The sequence below is a fragment of the Natrix helvetica genome (genome assembly GCF_964273705.1).
Source record: "Natrix helvetica genome assembly, chromosome: 1".
NCBI lineage: Eukaryota > Metazoa > Chordata > Lepidosauria > Squamata > Natricidae > Natrix > Natrix helvetica.
Window position 1 is genome coordinate 294,388,684 of NC_138548.1, and position 14,297 is coordinate 294,402,980.

At 45.6% G+C, this 14,297-nt stretch overlaps 1 protein-coding gene across 1 annotated transcript; it reads left to right on the forward strand.

Annotated features, from left to right (window-relative positions):
- Positions 1 to 5,646: 5,646 nt before the first annotated feature.
- Positions 5,647 to 14,088, forward strand: INKA1 (inka box actin regulator 1). Its single transcript, XM_081939131.1, has 2 exons — positions 5,647 to 5,825; positions 13,169 to 14,088. The coding sequence occupies exons 1-2, from the start codon at positions 5,775 to 5,777 to the stop codon at positions 14,036 to 14,038; spliced, it is 921 nt and encodes a 306-aa protein (XP_081795257.1). The 5' UTR covers positions 5,647 to 5,774; the 3' UTR covers positions 14,039 to 14,088.
- Positions 14,089 to 14,297: the final 209 nt, after the last annotated feature.

A 14,297-nucleotide genomic window follows, 5' to 3' on the forward strand; every position in this document is an offset into this window, starting at 1 on the left:
CGCGCACCGAACCGGCAGTAATGCTCGCAGCAATCCACCCCTGCCCTGTACTACACCTATATATTGTCTGGTTTTTTAAAAAAAAGAGTCTCCAATGGTTCAAGTAAGCAAGTTAAGCTATCTCTATAAAAATAGTGCTGCCAGATGTTTACACTGGATTTGGCATTTTTGTCTATCTGTTGAGTCCTTCCCTAGCACTTGGGATAGGCAGTTGTTGTTGTTGTTGATGGTGTTAATGGTGTTGCTACTAATATTATTTTAATTAGTAGTTGAGATGGGCTGTAGGCATATATTTATTTATATATTGCTTAAAAAAATAAGCAATGCAGAATGAGAACCAGAGATTTGCCAGCATTGACCACTGTATACACAGCCAGCCCCTGACACTATTAAAGCATGTTACAGAGACTTTTTAATTAATTTTATTTCCACTGAGGGAATTACCACTGCCCTCCTTCTGTAATACCTAAGGGAGCTCTCAGATAATTTCCATAAGAGGCCCACCAGAAGGTAGTAAAATAAACTACCTCTCTAGGAAAGATAAACAATATTATGAGTCTCCTGCTTTTGACTGTGATGATACTCTATGGCAAATTTACATGGCAGCCCTATAGTCTATTAAAATTTATGTGAATTTATTGCCACGTAGATGAGTATAAGGTTGTTCAGTCTTCTTGAGATCCAAAACAATTTAGCTGTGACAGCTTTTGTTGGGTGAAATTTAATGGCTTTCATAGATTTTTTCAGAGAGCTTTATATGCAGCTCTTTTTTTAGCTGATTGAAATTCTAAACCAACATTTTCAACTACCGATATTCTAATGGTACTCCAACTGATTCCTGCGATTGATTTGATTTTTCAGAGATGGACCAGAATTTCTCTTGGTGAGAAATCGATAATCCCTTCCCAATGGACAGGATATTATAAGAATAGGCCTTACAGATAACAAACAAATTTAAAAAAATTTCCCAAACACTCCATTGGCTTTAGCTAGTATGAGACTCGAAAAAGTGGTTCAGTGGCTAAGACACTGAGCTTGTCGATCAGAAAGGTCGGTAGTTTGGTGGTTCGAAGCCCTAGCGCCGCGTAACGGAGTGAGCTCCCGTTACTTGTCCCAACTTCTGCCAACCTAGCAGTTCGAAAGCATGTAAAAATGCAAGTAGAAAAATAGGAACCACCTTTGGTGGGAAGGTAACAGCGTTCCGTGTGCATTCGGTGTTTAGTCATACCAGGCACCTGACCATGGAGACGTCTTCAGACAGCGCTGGCTCTTTGGCTTTGAAACGGAGATGAGCACCACCCGCTAGAGTTGTGAACGACTCGCACATACGTGCGAGGGAAACCTTTATCTTTACTACTATGAGACTTCAGTATTCTTATCAAGCCAATTTTATGATTGTATGCAAGCATATATATATCCATATTACCAACTTGCGTGCTTATACTTGAATGAAAGAAGAGGAGGAAGAATCCATAGCTTTAGAAAAGATCTGATAATTAAGGTCAGGCTTTAAATCTATTGAGAAGGGAGGGGAGTAAGAAAGAGTTGTAATTTCCCAATGTCAGAAGAATAAAGGGAGGAGCGTTCCATTGAATGAGTTGGCAGCCTATATTAGACAGGCTAATCCAAATGCCTGGGGAATGAATCTAAAGAATTTAGAAAAAAAAAACCGTAAGGAGAATAAAGACATAGTTTATTGATATCAAAATTCAAACACATGGGGCCATCCCACAGGGCACTGGGAGAAATGCCATCATAATCATTGTGATGTCATTGTGCGTAGCAAACCACCATGACAATATATCTTCTAAACCAGGGGTCTTCAACCTTAGCCACTTGAAGACTTATAGACTTCAACTCCCAGAATTCAACTCCCAGAAGCCCAGAGCTGGTTTTGGAATTCTGGGAGTTGAAGTCCATAAGTCTTCAAGTGGCTAAGGTTGGAGACTCTTGTTCTAAACAACATGACATTTATATGCCTAATGTTTTCCAAAGGGGGTAGTAGCTATGTCAGATTTTTGCTACAAAGGCATTAAAATCCCATGACCCTTAAAAAAAACAAAAACAAATTGATTATCAGTGTTTTACAACTCTGCTTGCAAAAAGTTCATAATCTAAAGTAAACACCAAGGAAGATATTGAAGGGAGTGGAGAGAGGGGAAAAGAATAGCAAAGAAAGAACAGATGCAATTGTACATACTTATCATTGGTTACTAGTGGGAATTGAAGATTAAAGCAAAAATTCTTCTTAAGAAAAGGGGGTGGCAGATGGGAGGAAACAAATAACTTTTTCCTGTGAACTTTTGTTTGGGTCTTATTTTATAAATCTTTATCATGTTGCTATCATTCCTCTTCTCATCTTTTTTGAATTCAGAGACCCAAACAAGATACCCTTTTTTTGTAGAGTCCTACGTTGCTGGCTGGGTAATTCTGAGAGTTGAAGTTCATACATCTTAAAGTTGCTAAAGTTGAGAAACGCTAATATAGACACCATAGAATACTGGCAGTTTTTTAAACAGCTTATTTCTAGCATGTTATTCACCGTTTTCATAAAGGTCATACAGACAAGTATTTTAATTTTCCTATAGATCATGTTCCTAAAATAATTAAGCATGTCAGAACTTCAATCCTACCAATGTGTGCATAAATATATGGTTCTTGATACTTACTTGCCACTTTATCTTGTTTCATACCCTTTCTGTCCCCCTGATAGCTTCCCCAGAATAATTTGAGTTGCCAGTTAATGTGGCTCCTTCACTGCTTGCTGCCAGTTTCAAGCTATTTATGAACAAGTTGAAAGGCAATTGCCACCGAATAATTCTTACAACCTTCTGTTATGAAAAATGGCACTTGGTTTATAGTTTAACCATTTACCTATCCACATCACGGCTGCCAAATAAGTAGTGCAAAATCAGAAGATGTGGCAAGACCTAGCCCACAGAACCACTAAGAGTCAGACATGACTGAATGGATGTCATCATCATTATCATTATTCCCATCCTCATCATCTTCATCTTCATCATCATGGCTGCAAAACATACTTGGGAACTTTTGCGGAAATTCTGTTCCTTCATCTTCACTGAGACCTGTTTTGCTTGATATGTTACAGGCAATCATGTTTTTTCTTAGTTCACCAAGAGCCTTAGGCTAACCACTGTGTAGTTTCTGAGTTTTTAAAAATGGGTGGTATTGTTTTTAGGCATTAATCAGAGGCTTATCGTGTTGACTTTTTGTCTAAAACTCCACTTTAGGGTTTTAATTCCATCCAGACCTAATGCATGTTACTTTTTGTGTGTGTAAAAAAGGCTGGAGCATCATGGCTGCATTTGTACAATACACCAGCCATAGTTTATTGGATTAATGCTATTGCCAGGGACTGCATGGTACAACATGGTAGCAAGCTAATCACAGCAAGGCAGGATGGCTTTGCACAAATTATAGAAATACCAGATCAGATCTGCAAAAAATCAGGATGACCATGAGAGAAAAGCAAAGAGTAACAACATTCATATGCTTTGATGATATCTTGGGATCATCTACAGTCTGTAGCCCAGTGTATTCATAATAATAACATTCAGATTCTCACTCTGCACAAAGTCTGGACTTTTGAAGAGTCCTTTCTAATTGTATGATTCCGTTCCAAGTTAACCCATGGATATTTGATCAGTGATTTATTGGATTAAGTCAATGGCTCAGTTTCCCCCAGATTAAATCTGATCTGCAAAAACATGAATGACCAATAGGTGGCAGCAGAGAGAAGATACAGGAGAACCTAAATTCTTGCAATCAAGATTTGGGGGTTCTATACACATATTAAGCCACAAAGTAGCCAACCAACAAATATCCACCTGCATTTTGTCAATCCAACCTTTCTAATTTTAAGACTCATTTCCTGGTGGGTGAGGGGATATGTTCTATATCAATCATCCTTGGAACAGAAAAAGTATAGTTTCTGAGCTGTTCCCAAGATAGAAAGGAAGCTCTGTGGGAGCTGGAAACAATTTGCAGTCAGCCACTAAGATGTTTGTTAAATGTAAAGCTTTTTGTGAATACCTCATATTAGTTGAACATTTGTAAACATGATAAAATCATAAAATAAGCACAGCTTTCAAATGCTAGGATTTATATATACATACCCTTATTGGAGTATAAGATGCACCTTCTCCCCCCCAAAAAGAGGGTAAAAATTTATACACACACTGTAGCCCCACCCCCCTACCCATCCCAACCCTTTGGACTCTGGCTCCCAGCAATTTACCTCCTTGCAGCAAATGGGGGCTTGCTGAGGCTGCAATAGGCTCAACTGATGATGGGAGAAACTGAAAATGAAACTTCCTCCACGAGGCAAATTGCTGGGCGACAAGAGACAGATTTTTTTTTTTGCTCCACGAGGCATATTGCTGGGAGACAGCGGCCGTTTTTTTCCTTGTGCTAATCAGGTTGTTTGCTGCAAGGAGGTAAGTCAACTATAAATGCCTATAGAATGTTCAAATTATTAGACTTATTTTTTAAAGACTGCTTTATTATTGTTCTGGACAGCTTAACAAAATGTAGAAGCTTTTTAAAATAAATGCTTGAACTGAAGAGGCCCAGTGCTTTTGTATCTTCTTTTAAATAGCAGAGAATAACAATACTTCCAGAAAGCACATCAATTTTAACAGCATCTGTACAAGTATAGTCTGAAATGTAACACTGCAAACAGTGTATATGGTCTGTACTGTTTGCTACAAGGAGGCAAATTGCTGGGAGGCAGAGGCAGATTTTTCCCGCCTTTTCTTCCCCCAAAGCTAGGTTCGTCGGAGCGTCTTATACTCCGAAAAATACCGGTCTCTCTTCTTGGAAGATACACTCGCTATGAACTATTTGTATCCCTGTGAATATGCAGAGTGCATTTCTATAGTCACAGTCACTCCTCAGTATTTGGAGCACGACTTCTACTGTGCAATGTATATATCCCTGCAAGCTCGATCATCTTCTTTTGAATGTGGGTGGTGCTGGAAAGCAGCTATTGTATTGTGTCAATCATATAATCAGAAGTATATATCAACAGGAGGAATAAGGTGTGAGTATATATACTATCACGACAGTTTCTAGCGGGAAATTCCCCTTTCATTTCTTTAGGTGGGAGAAAGCGCCTGCCTCTTTCAACAGTAGCAACTGGCAGGACGAGCGAATGGCTGGTCAATAAGCAAGCAGAACATCAAACGTTGCGTCCCTGGCCCGTCCCGCCGCGATTAATAAGAGGAAAAAGGCTTCAGTTAGAGGTTTCGCGCCCAAAGGCTGCGCGTCTCTTTCTAGGGCAGGATTTGGCCATCGGGGCGCTTCTCGCCGGAGGTAGTCTAGCCTAGAGTAGCACGAGCGCTGCCCCCCCACCATCTCCCCATAACCGCTGTACCCAAGGGGGTCCCCACCTCCGAGCGGACCGTTTGCCCCATCGGCCCCTCTTTCCAACGGCGAGACCTTTTGGCTCCTAAAATGGGCTCTAATTAAATTACACCCTGTAGGCGAAGCTCAGGTTTCAGCAGCTGGTTTGGATCGCTCATTGGCTGTCGGTGGAGCAAAGGGGGACCAGATCTCGGGCGCTCATTGGTTCTTGCGCCAGAGAAAAGGCGGGGCGCGGTCTGAACCGAAGGGTGCGCTTCTCTGCTTTGGGACTGAACTAGGGAGAAAGTTTCCAGCGCCTCCTGCGTTGGTCTCGGAGCCTCTTTTCCTCGCCCTCGCCGGACTGCGCGGCCGGTTCCCTTCCGCTGGCAGCTGAGCGCCCCAGCTTTGGCATGCACAGCGCGCGCCTCGACGCCTTCGTCAGCCACCTCCGCGCAGAAGTGGTAAATTCCCAGGGGGGAAATCAGGGATGCGGCGTGAGGGGGAGTAGCGGGGTTCAGGAAGGCGCGTGCATGAGAACGACTGAATCTGGGGTCCAGTTAGGGCGTCCTCTACCTACCGCGAACCTTTAGCGTTTGACCAAGAGAGGAGAGCCCGGGCCGGTGAGGGAGGTGGGGAGGAGAAAACTTCCTAAAAGGCGTTCTATCCCGGGGCAGCAGAGTTGAGACGAAGCAACGCTGGCGAGAGCGCCTGTCTTGTGACTTCCCTTCCCTGGGAACGGCTATCTGCTGAGGGCTGTCCGGGCAGCAAGACGGGGCTTGCGTCTTCGGCGCCGAGTGAGTGAAGCGGTGCCTTTTTTTTCCGCCCAGGCTGGCAGGGGAGCTGTCAAGCCCTCTCGCTCGCTCGTCTTGAGGCAGGCGCTGCAGTTCCATCCGCATTCTGGCTAGTTGCGAGTTGTAGCGGCGCGCCGATGTCGCTGTGCCTTTGGAGTGGCTGGGCTGGGAGAGCTGGCCGGGCTGCGGAGGAGATCGGGGCCACCGATTGCAACTCTAGGCAGGCTTCCCAAGGGGCAAGGGACCCTGGCATCTGAAGAAATGGGCAGCGGGGGGGGGGATGCTTTCCGACAATGCCTATAAGTGTTGCTCCTCCCGTCTCCGACGGGCTTTGGTCCTCAAAAGAGAAGCTGGGATGGGGAAGCAGTGACGATCCACCAAGGATTTGAATGAATGAATGAGCCGGAAGGGACTTTGGAGGTCTTCTAGTCCAGCCCAGGATGAAGGGGAGTCGGAACATAGAGACGGGATGGATCGCTGTTATTCTGGGGAGAAAAGATGTGGAATTGAATGGAGAGGAAACAACCCCCCCCCCTCACTGGTTGGTCTCGAAGGTTGTTCTTGATCCTGGGCTGATCCACTGGCAGCTTTGAAATGTGTGACTTAGGCTGAGGACCACTGTGTGAGGAGCAGGCAATTTGTCCCTATCCAATCAGGATCTGTTTCCATGATAAAGTGCATCCAGGAAGTTGAATCCTCCCGATCAGTTTAATTAATTTTTCATTAGATAACAATTGTGATGATGTCAGTTTCCACATAACTGAGGAGCTCTCCTTCCTAATGAACACAGAGAAAGCTTGCTTAGGGTCTGTCTTATGTTGGTAACCTTGCCCAGCTTCATAGAAGCTATGCTGCTGTGACAAACAGATGTCCTGCATTGGACATCCTGAGAGCAGTCATTGTGGACCACCTTAAATTTCATCTGTCCCATCTCCAGCTGAGTACAATGAAGAAAAAATGTCCATCATCACATAGAACTTGCCCTCTAGTGCTCTGTAGAGACACTGCAAGTTATGAATGAAAGGTGGTTATAGCATTAGCACTTAGACTTATATACCACTTCACAGCTCTCTCTAAGCCGTTTACAGAGTCAGCCTCTTGCCCCTAACAATCTGGGTTCTTATTTTATCCACCTCGGAAGGATGGAAGCTTGAGTCAATCCTGAACCTGGAGAGATTTGAACTGCCAAACTTCTGGCAGCCAGCAGCCAGCAGAAGTAGCCTGCAGTACTGCATTCTAACCACTGCGCCACCACGGCTTATTCTGATCTTGGGATGTCTTGTCTGAAAAAGAGTAGCATTATAGGATTGGCTAGAACTGCCCTGATTTCTAAGTATAAGAAATGGCCAGCATGGAATTTGATAGGTCTTGTGCTCTACTAGAATAGCCCCACAGAACCCCCAGGAATCTATAGATTTGAGCTGGCCAGTGTCTTCCTGGATTAAATTCTATTTGGCCAATTGCTTTCTCTGTTTGACTGCCCCTTTGTGGACCGCAGCTACTATCTCTGCGCTACCACATTGCATTTCTCACGGCACCACTGACTGGTGCTCTTCTGAGGCATTGTAAGAAGTGGGAAATTAAGACCATGACTGGAAGTCCTGGCCTCACACCTGGTATGCCCAGGTTAGGAACTGGCATACATTGGTTTCTTGGGACTCCAGCAGTTGCCTAAAGATGCCAGGTGCTGATACCAGGCCTGGAGTCTATGCTATTCATGTTCAACTTGCCTTGAGCATCCTTTGGGAAACCCATCATTAAGTGAGAGGATTAAAAGACGAGAGTCTTGCTCCACTTTCAGTTCATCCCCTTAGCGGACCCTTCTTGACCTTGACTTGTCCTTTGAATGGCTTCAAGTACAGGCCCAGAATTCCCAGCCAGCATCATCCGTAGTTGGGATGGACAGTCCCAGGGAGCGGAGAAACTGACTTAGTGCCCCCACGGAGAGCTGTGGCAGGCCTAATGCAGGAAGCTGGATATTCTGTACCAACTAAAACGATGTTGAAGATGATGCAGCTTCACATCAGATTGGTCTGATAAGCTCCTAGGATGGTGGTCCAAAGTTACCGTAGTGGCACCCACTGAAGGTAATAGTCACTTGCATTTTTCGTAATGAGCATAAAAACACAAAAGGAAAAAAAAACATGTTTTGAAAAGTCCTGAAGTGGTAAGTTTGGCTATTAAAAGTGATATCGTGGGGAAAGGAGCTCTTTGGATAAATAAGACTGAGAGATGGATAATGGATGAGGAAAACCCCCATAACGTTTAGTGCAATCTCTGCTTTGTATTTATATGCGATGCAGAATTCTTCTCATTCTTGACTGTCACCACAAATGGGGTCTCTGTAAGGGGCTGAGCAGCTGCCAGAACCATATTGAGAAATAAGCAGCAGCATTATTTTTCTTTCAGAAACAGGCTTGTGTGATAACTGGTCTCTAAGCGCGGCCCTATAATCTCTCAGCATGCGCCAGTCCAAACAGCATTTCATAGGCAAGTCTTCCTACCTTGGTGGTTCCAGCATGTTGGGATACATCTACCATATTTCCTAGCCCAGGGATGGCTAACCTGTTTGTCGTCATGTGGCAAAAGCAATGTAACGCAATGTGCGCATGCCTCCCTCATGCACCCCCACAGATGCACCCTGCCCCCACGTATGCATGCATGTTCCCCTGCCCGCCTGCGCATGCGTCCCGCCCCCCTCGCCCATTTTTGGCTTCCAGGTTGATGCAGGAGGCTTTCCAGGCCCAAAACTTCCTGCACCAACCTGGAAGCCAAAACAGGGCACAAAGGTGCTGCGCGAGGCCCCAAAATGCAATGCAAGCCCCCCTGCACGTGTCCTCCCCCCCGGTGCATGCGGAGCAGACCCGAAGACCAGCTGATGACTGGTGGGAGGTGTGCACGCATTCGCAGTGGAGCTGGGCTGGAGCAACAGCTGGCGTGCCCACAAAGAGGGCTCTGTGTGCCACCTGTGGCACACATGCCATAGATTCGCCATCACAGTCCTAGCCAATGTGGTATAATTCAGGAAGGCTCTGAGTTTGATTAAGTCCCCCCCCTCCGCCCCCGGTGTGTTATTTAGTCTTATAAATTGTTTCTTTAATATTTTCTTGCTCCAAGGAATGAGAACTTCTCCAACCTTATGCTTTCCAATCATTCATTTATGTATTAGAAGTTTGTCCCACTTTTATTTTGGTCAACTCAGTGCAGCATAAATACCTAACACTCATACCTCCTGTTTTCTCCAGAACAACCACTTTTTGAGGTGGGTTGAACTGGGAGAGTGTGACGTGCCCCAAACTCATGCAGCTTGTTTACGTGCTTAAGGGAGGACTAGAACTCAGAACCTCTTGGTCTTAAGCAACTTACGCACCTCACCAAATGGGCTCTCCAAATGGGGAAACAAAAAGGCAATGCTGGCTGAGATTTCTGACAGTTGTAGCCTCAACAGACCTGCAGGCTAAATGCGGAAGTCTGTTCTAATCAAGGTGTGCATGGTAGGCTGTCCCAGGGCTTTTTTTAAAACCCTTTTTAAAAGGGTACCTTTAAGACTTCACCATTCAACAGCCATGGTACACAAGGGCTGCTTCTCCTTGCAGGAGCTCAGATGCCAGGAAAGCCTACAATAGCAGGCCCCTCTCTCCATCACTACAGCCATTGAGGCTAGACAGTCGTACCAACAACTGAACTGGCCCACCGCCCATCTCTGAGGTTGGGGTAGATGGTACTTTGGAGCTGTTTTTTAGAGCTTAATTCTGTTTTAGTTGACAACATTCTCGGTGCTGTTCTATTTTGTTTGTAACAAGCTGCCTTGAGGTTTTGGGAAAATGCCATATACATACCATGAATTAATAAATCAGAGTAGACGTTAAAACATCAACGTTTGAGTTTGAGTATGTTTCTGGGAGCTGTTGCACATAGGCAAGACATGTTTCTAGGTAACGACTTAAAAACTCAGTTTTGAGACCAGTTTTACATCTGTGATTTATTTAGTGATAATCTAATTATGAAATTATCAGATCAAGGGCAGCCAATCATTTTGCAGCTCGTTGTGCCCCATGTGGCTGTTTTAAGCCCAGGGCACAACACGTAATTTTTTTTTTTTTTTTTTTTTGCCTTTGTGTGGGAAGTGCTGTATGCCAAGTGTGCACACGTGGCTTCAAGGCTTCTCAGTCATAGCTGCTCTGGAAAATACCTTGTTTGTTTCCATCTTTTATTCTCTCTTTCCCAAGCTTGTCAAGGCAGTATGGCATGGATCAGAGCAGGGCAGCCTTCTCAGGGCATCTGGGACTCAAAAGCTCTGGGCTTTTGCTCCTGTTACCAGCTGAGAAACCACCTTCCCAACTTTGACATGGTCTTGGGAACCAATAGAATAGAATAACAGAGTTGGAAGGGACCTTGGAGATCTTCTATTCCAACCCCCTGCTCTGGCAGGAAACTCGATACCACTTCAGACAAATGAATGTCCAATATCTTCTTAAAAACTAACAGTGTTGGAAATTAACAATTTCTGGAGGCAAATCGTTCCACCGATTAATTGCTCTCACCGTCAGGAAGTTTCTCCTCAGTTCTAAGTTGCTTCTCTCCTTGATTAGTTTCCACCCATTGCTTCTTGTTCTACCCTCAGGTGCCTTGGAGAATAGTTTGACTCCCTCTTCTTTGTGGCAGCCCCTGAGATATTGGAACACTGCTACCATGTTACCCCATTTCCTTCTTTTCACTAGACAAGAACATACCCAGTTCCTGCAACCGTTCTTCATATGTTTTAGCTTCCAGTCCCCTAATCGTTTTTGTTGCTCTTCTCTGCACTCTTTCTAGAGTCTCCACATCTTTTCTACATCGTGGTGACCAAAACTGAATGCAACATTCCAAGTGTGGCTTTACCAAGGAATTATAAAGGGGTATGAACACTTCATGTGATCTTGATTCTATCCCTCTGTTAATGCAGCCATCAAAGCTTTGGTTTGTTTCAGTCTAAATTTTTGAACTCAGGACAGCATTTGATTTTTTGGGGTGGCCTGCACATCAGGAGAAAACTAACATCTTAATTGAATTACTGCATAATTCAATTGAATTGAACAGAGTCTGTCTGATTACATATTTAGTAAGCTTTTCGGCAGTCCATTTGAGATGGTCTCAGGGGCCTGTGTTATTACAAGGATTGGGACAGGATATGGAGTCATATTCCACAGGAGATGCTAGTCAGACCAGGAGAATTCCTTTTTCTTTCCAGCTGCTGCTCAGCTGGAATTGTACGGAAGTTGCCTTGTTTCTTAATCTCTTCAATGCTAGATTTGAAAAGAGGATGTTTTTTCTCTTAAAATCCCACCAATTGCTGACTCAGTTCTGTAGTGTAAAAATCTTTTATTGATGCTGTTACTAGGAAAGGAGCTTGAATATTTCCTAGGCTTGAAGTGAAACTGATCTAGGGAGTATGCAGCAAAACAAAACGATGTATAAACTACTTTTTAAAAAAAAAAAGATTACATTTTTAGCCCTGGAATTGTGACCAAACTATCACACTAAGACACATTTGTTCTTGGTTTTGAGCCAGGCACTGAGGATTATTGTATGCTGCATCACCAGAGCAGCTAAAATGAATCATTTCTTGTCACTGTGTCCAAATTATGCCTGGAGGAGAAGTGGCCTGTGGTATATCTTTGATCTGAACTGCAGAGTCTTTCAGAAAGCGACAGGAAGGGGTTCTGCAGAAGGGAGAGGGAAATAGAACAAAATACTAGGACTCTGCAGTCTTTGTATTTGAGCCCTCAATTCTCCCTTTGTCGCTTTAGGATTGAGAAATGGGCAAAGCAAGTTTATGGGCTTGTGAAAAAACATTTCCCCTGCCAGACCAGAAAAGACACTCAAACATCTCCTCCTTACTATGAAGAAACCAGCCAGCCTAGCTTTTATATCTCTCCCTCCCCTTGTGTCCATTAGAGTAGGGCCTTCTTTCCTTCGAGATGCCTTCTTAGAACACCTAGAATGGGAAGTGCTTCTCCTCCTGGCCACTTCATCTGGTCACACCGGTCATAGAGATTTCTTTCAAGAAAGGCCAGTTGGCCTTATTCCGTCTTATGAGAACCTTTTGTCCTTTCTCCTCTGCAGAGTCCTCTCTCTTGCTCTGGGATTTCTATAGCTCATTAACTCCCAGATGAACTTCACCTTTGCTTACCCTGCAGCTAGTCCAGTCTTCCCCTCTGCCGCCAGTGACGGTGGCCTTATCGCCTGCCTTTTCCTCCCTGAATGGCTGCTTGTGTAATTCCTGCAGGCTCTCACACACCCTTTGTGTCATCCTCTGCCGGGTGGGGCAACTCGCCCACTGCAACAAGCTGCTGCTTGTACGGCCGGGGATGGGCTTGGAACGTGCAGATGTTGCTGAAAAGCTACCGCCTCGGGGCTGGGGGGACCTGCCAAGACGAGACGGGGCAAGGGCTTGCGCGTGCGGCTCTGGCTCCCAACTCCACCCCCTCAGCTAAGGCAGATTTGGTGCCCCTCGCCTGACAAGATGCCTCGGCTCTAGAGCTGGAGGGGGATTCTTGGCATGTAGTCGGCCCTGGAAATCTTTGATGTGTGGGACTCCTTAGGCACTTAGAATATGTGGAGCAGGTAAGCTGAGGGATGGGAGCACGAGTGGTGCTTTCTGAAGGCTGAGGGGCAGGGAAGGAGCAGTGTCAGAGACTGTCATCAAAGGGTTTGTGTCAAGCAAATGCTTTTGCCTGAGGGGGCCTGGGTTGTGTGAGGTCACCCGCTCCGATCTATGGAGACATTGATCTTTGTGTTTTTGTCTGGGCTCATGACCCACACGTGGCTTTTTATGGATGTTTGTGGCAGTAAGCTCATGATGCACACGGTAGACTAAGCTGGCTCGAGGATTTCAGCATAGATGTCACTTGGGGTCTATATGTGCTAGCTATCTTCAGTTGTCACGGCTCTCACCTGGGACTTGAACGGGGCACTTTTCCTGGGTGGATCATTCCAAGAAAATAAAAACGGGTTGCTTTTCCTCCCCACAGCTGTGCATGAAGGAGTCGAGCGAGGTGCTGCGAGGCCAGATGCAGTGCATGATGCGGACCCTCCACGATCTCAAGAGGGCTCACGACCGAGAGCGGCAACTGGAACCCCAGGAGATACGGCTGCCCTCGGCTCTGCCTCCCACAAAGTCCTGTGTCAGCCCACGGATATCAGCTATCTCGGAAGCGGATTCTGCCTGTTGCTTGGAAGGGGCTGTGGAAGAAGAGGTTGCTTTCTCCCCACCCAGCAGCGAGCGGAGTCTGGAGTTCGATTCGGGCTATTCAGAAGTATCCGGGAACAGCTGGCGGGATGAGGAAGGCCCCCCACCCCTGAGAGCCAGTAAACTTTCCTCAGGGGGCTTCTTACGTCGTCGGGTGCCGGCCAGGAGGCCCCGGCCAAAATCGGCTTCAGATGCCTGCCTAGAGCGGTGGCGGGATGGCGAGCCCTCCGATGCGGGTGACTGGACAGTGTCCCTCTTGTCCCAGAGTCGTAACCGGCAACCCCTTGTGCTGGGGGACAACTGCTTTGCTGACTTAGTGGAGAACTGGATGGACTTGCCTGAAGAAAGCGGGGAACGGGGGTGGCTGCAGCGTTGGCTGGCCAAGCCCCATGGCTTCTTGCTTAACCTCTCAGGCAATGTTCGCCGCAGGCTGGCTGGCATCTCCCGCACAGAGCGCACCAAGCAGGATCGGGACGGCACCAAGCGCTTCTCTTGCCCTGCTGGTCTGGGTGGGCGCCCTTCATTACCCTACTTCCACCAGTCCCACGCCAACATCAGCGAGCTTTCTACAGACTGCAGCAGCTTTGCTGCCCTAATGAACTGCCGAAGTCGGCAGCCCATCATTTGCAACGATGTGATTGGCTACATCTAGTTTGCCTTTTTTTAAATGCTTGTTTATAAATAAATGCCTTTTTTTCTACATCATAGCTGTATGGTGTCTTAAATCTAACTGCTTGACCCAAGTGATACTATAATTGTGATCCAATTGATTCATTCCAAAATTAATTAAATCAATTTCCCGCATAATGCAGCTTTAAGAAGAATTAAAGTAAGCAAGCAACAACTAATTTTGAACCTAAAGTTTCATCTCAGGAATTAAAGCTATGTCCCTTTCTGATTCCTTGAGCTAT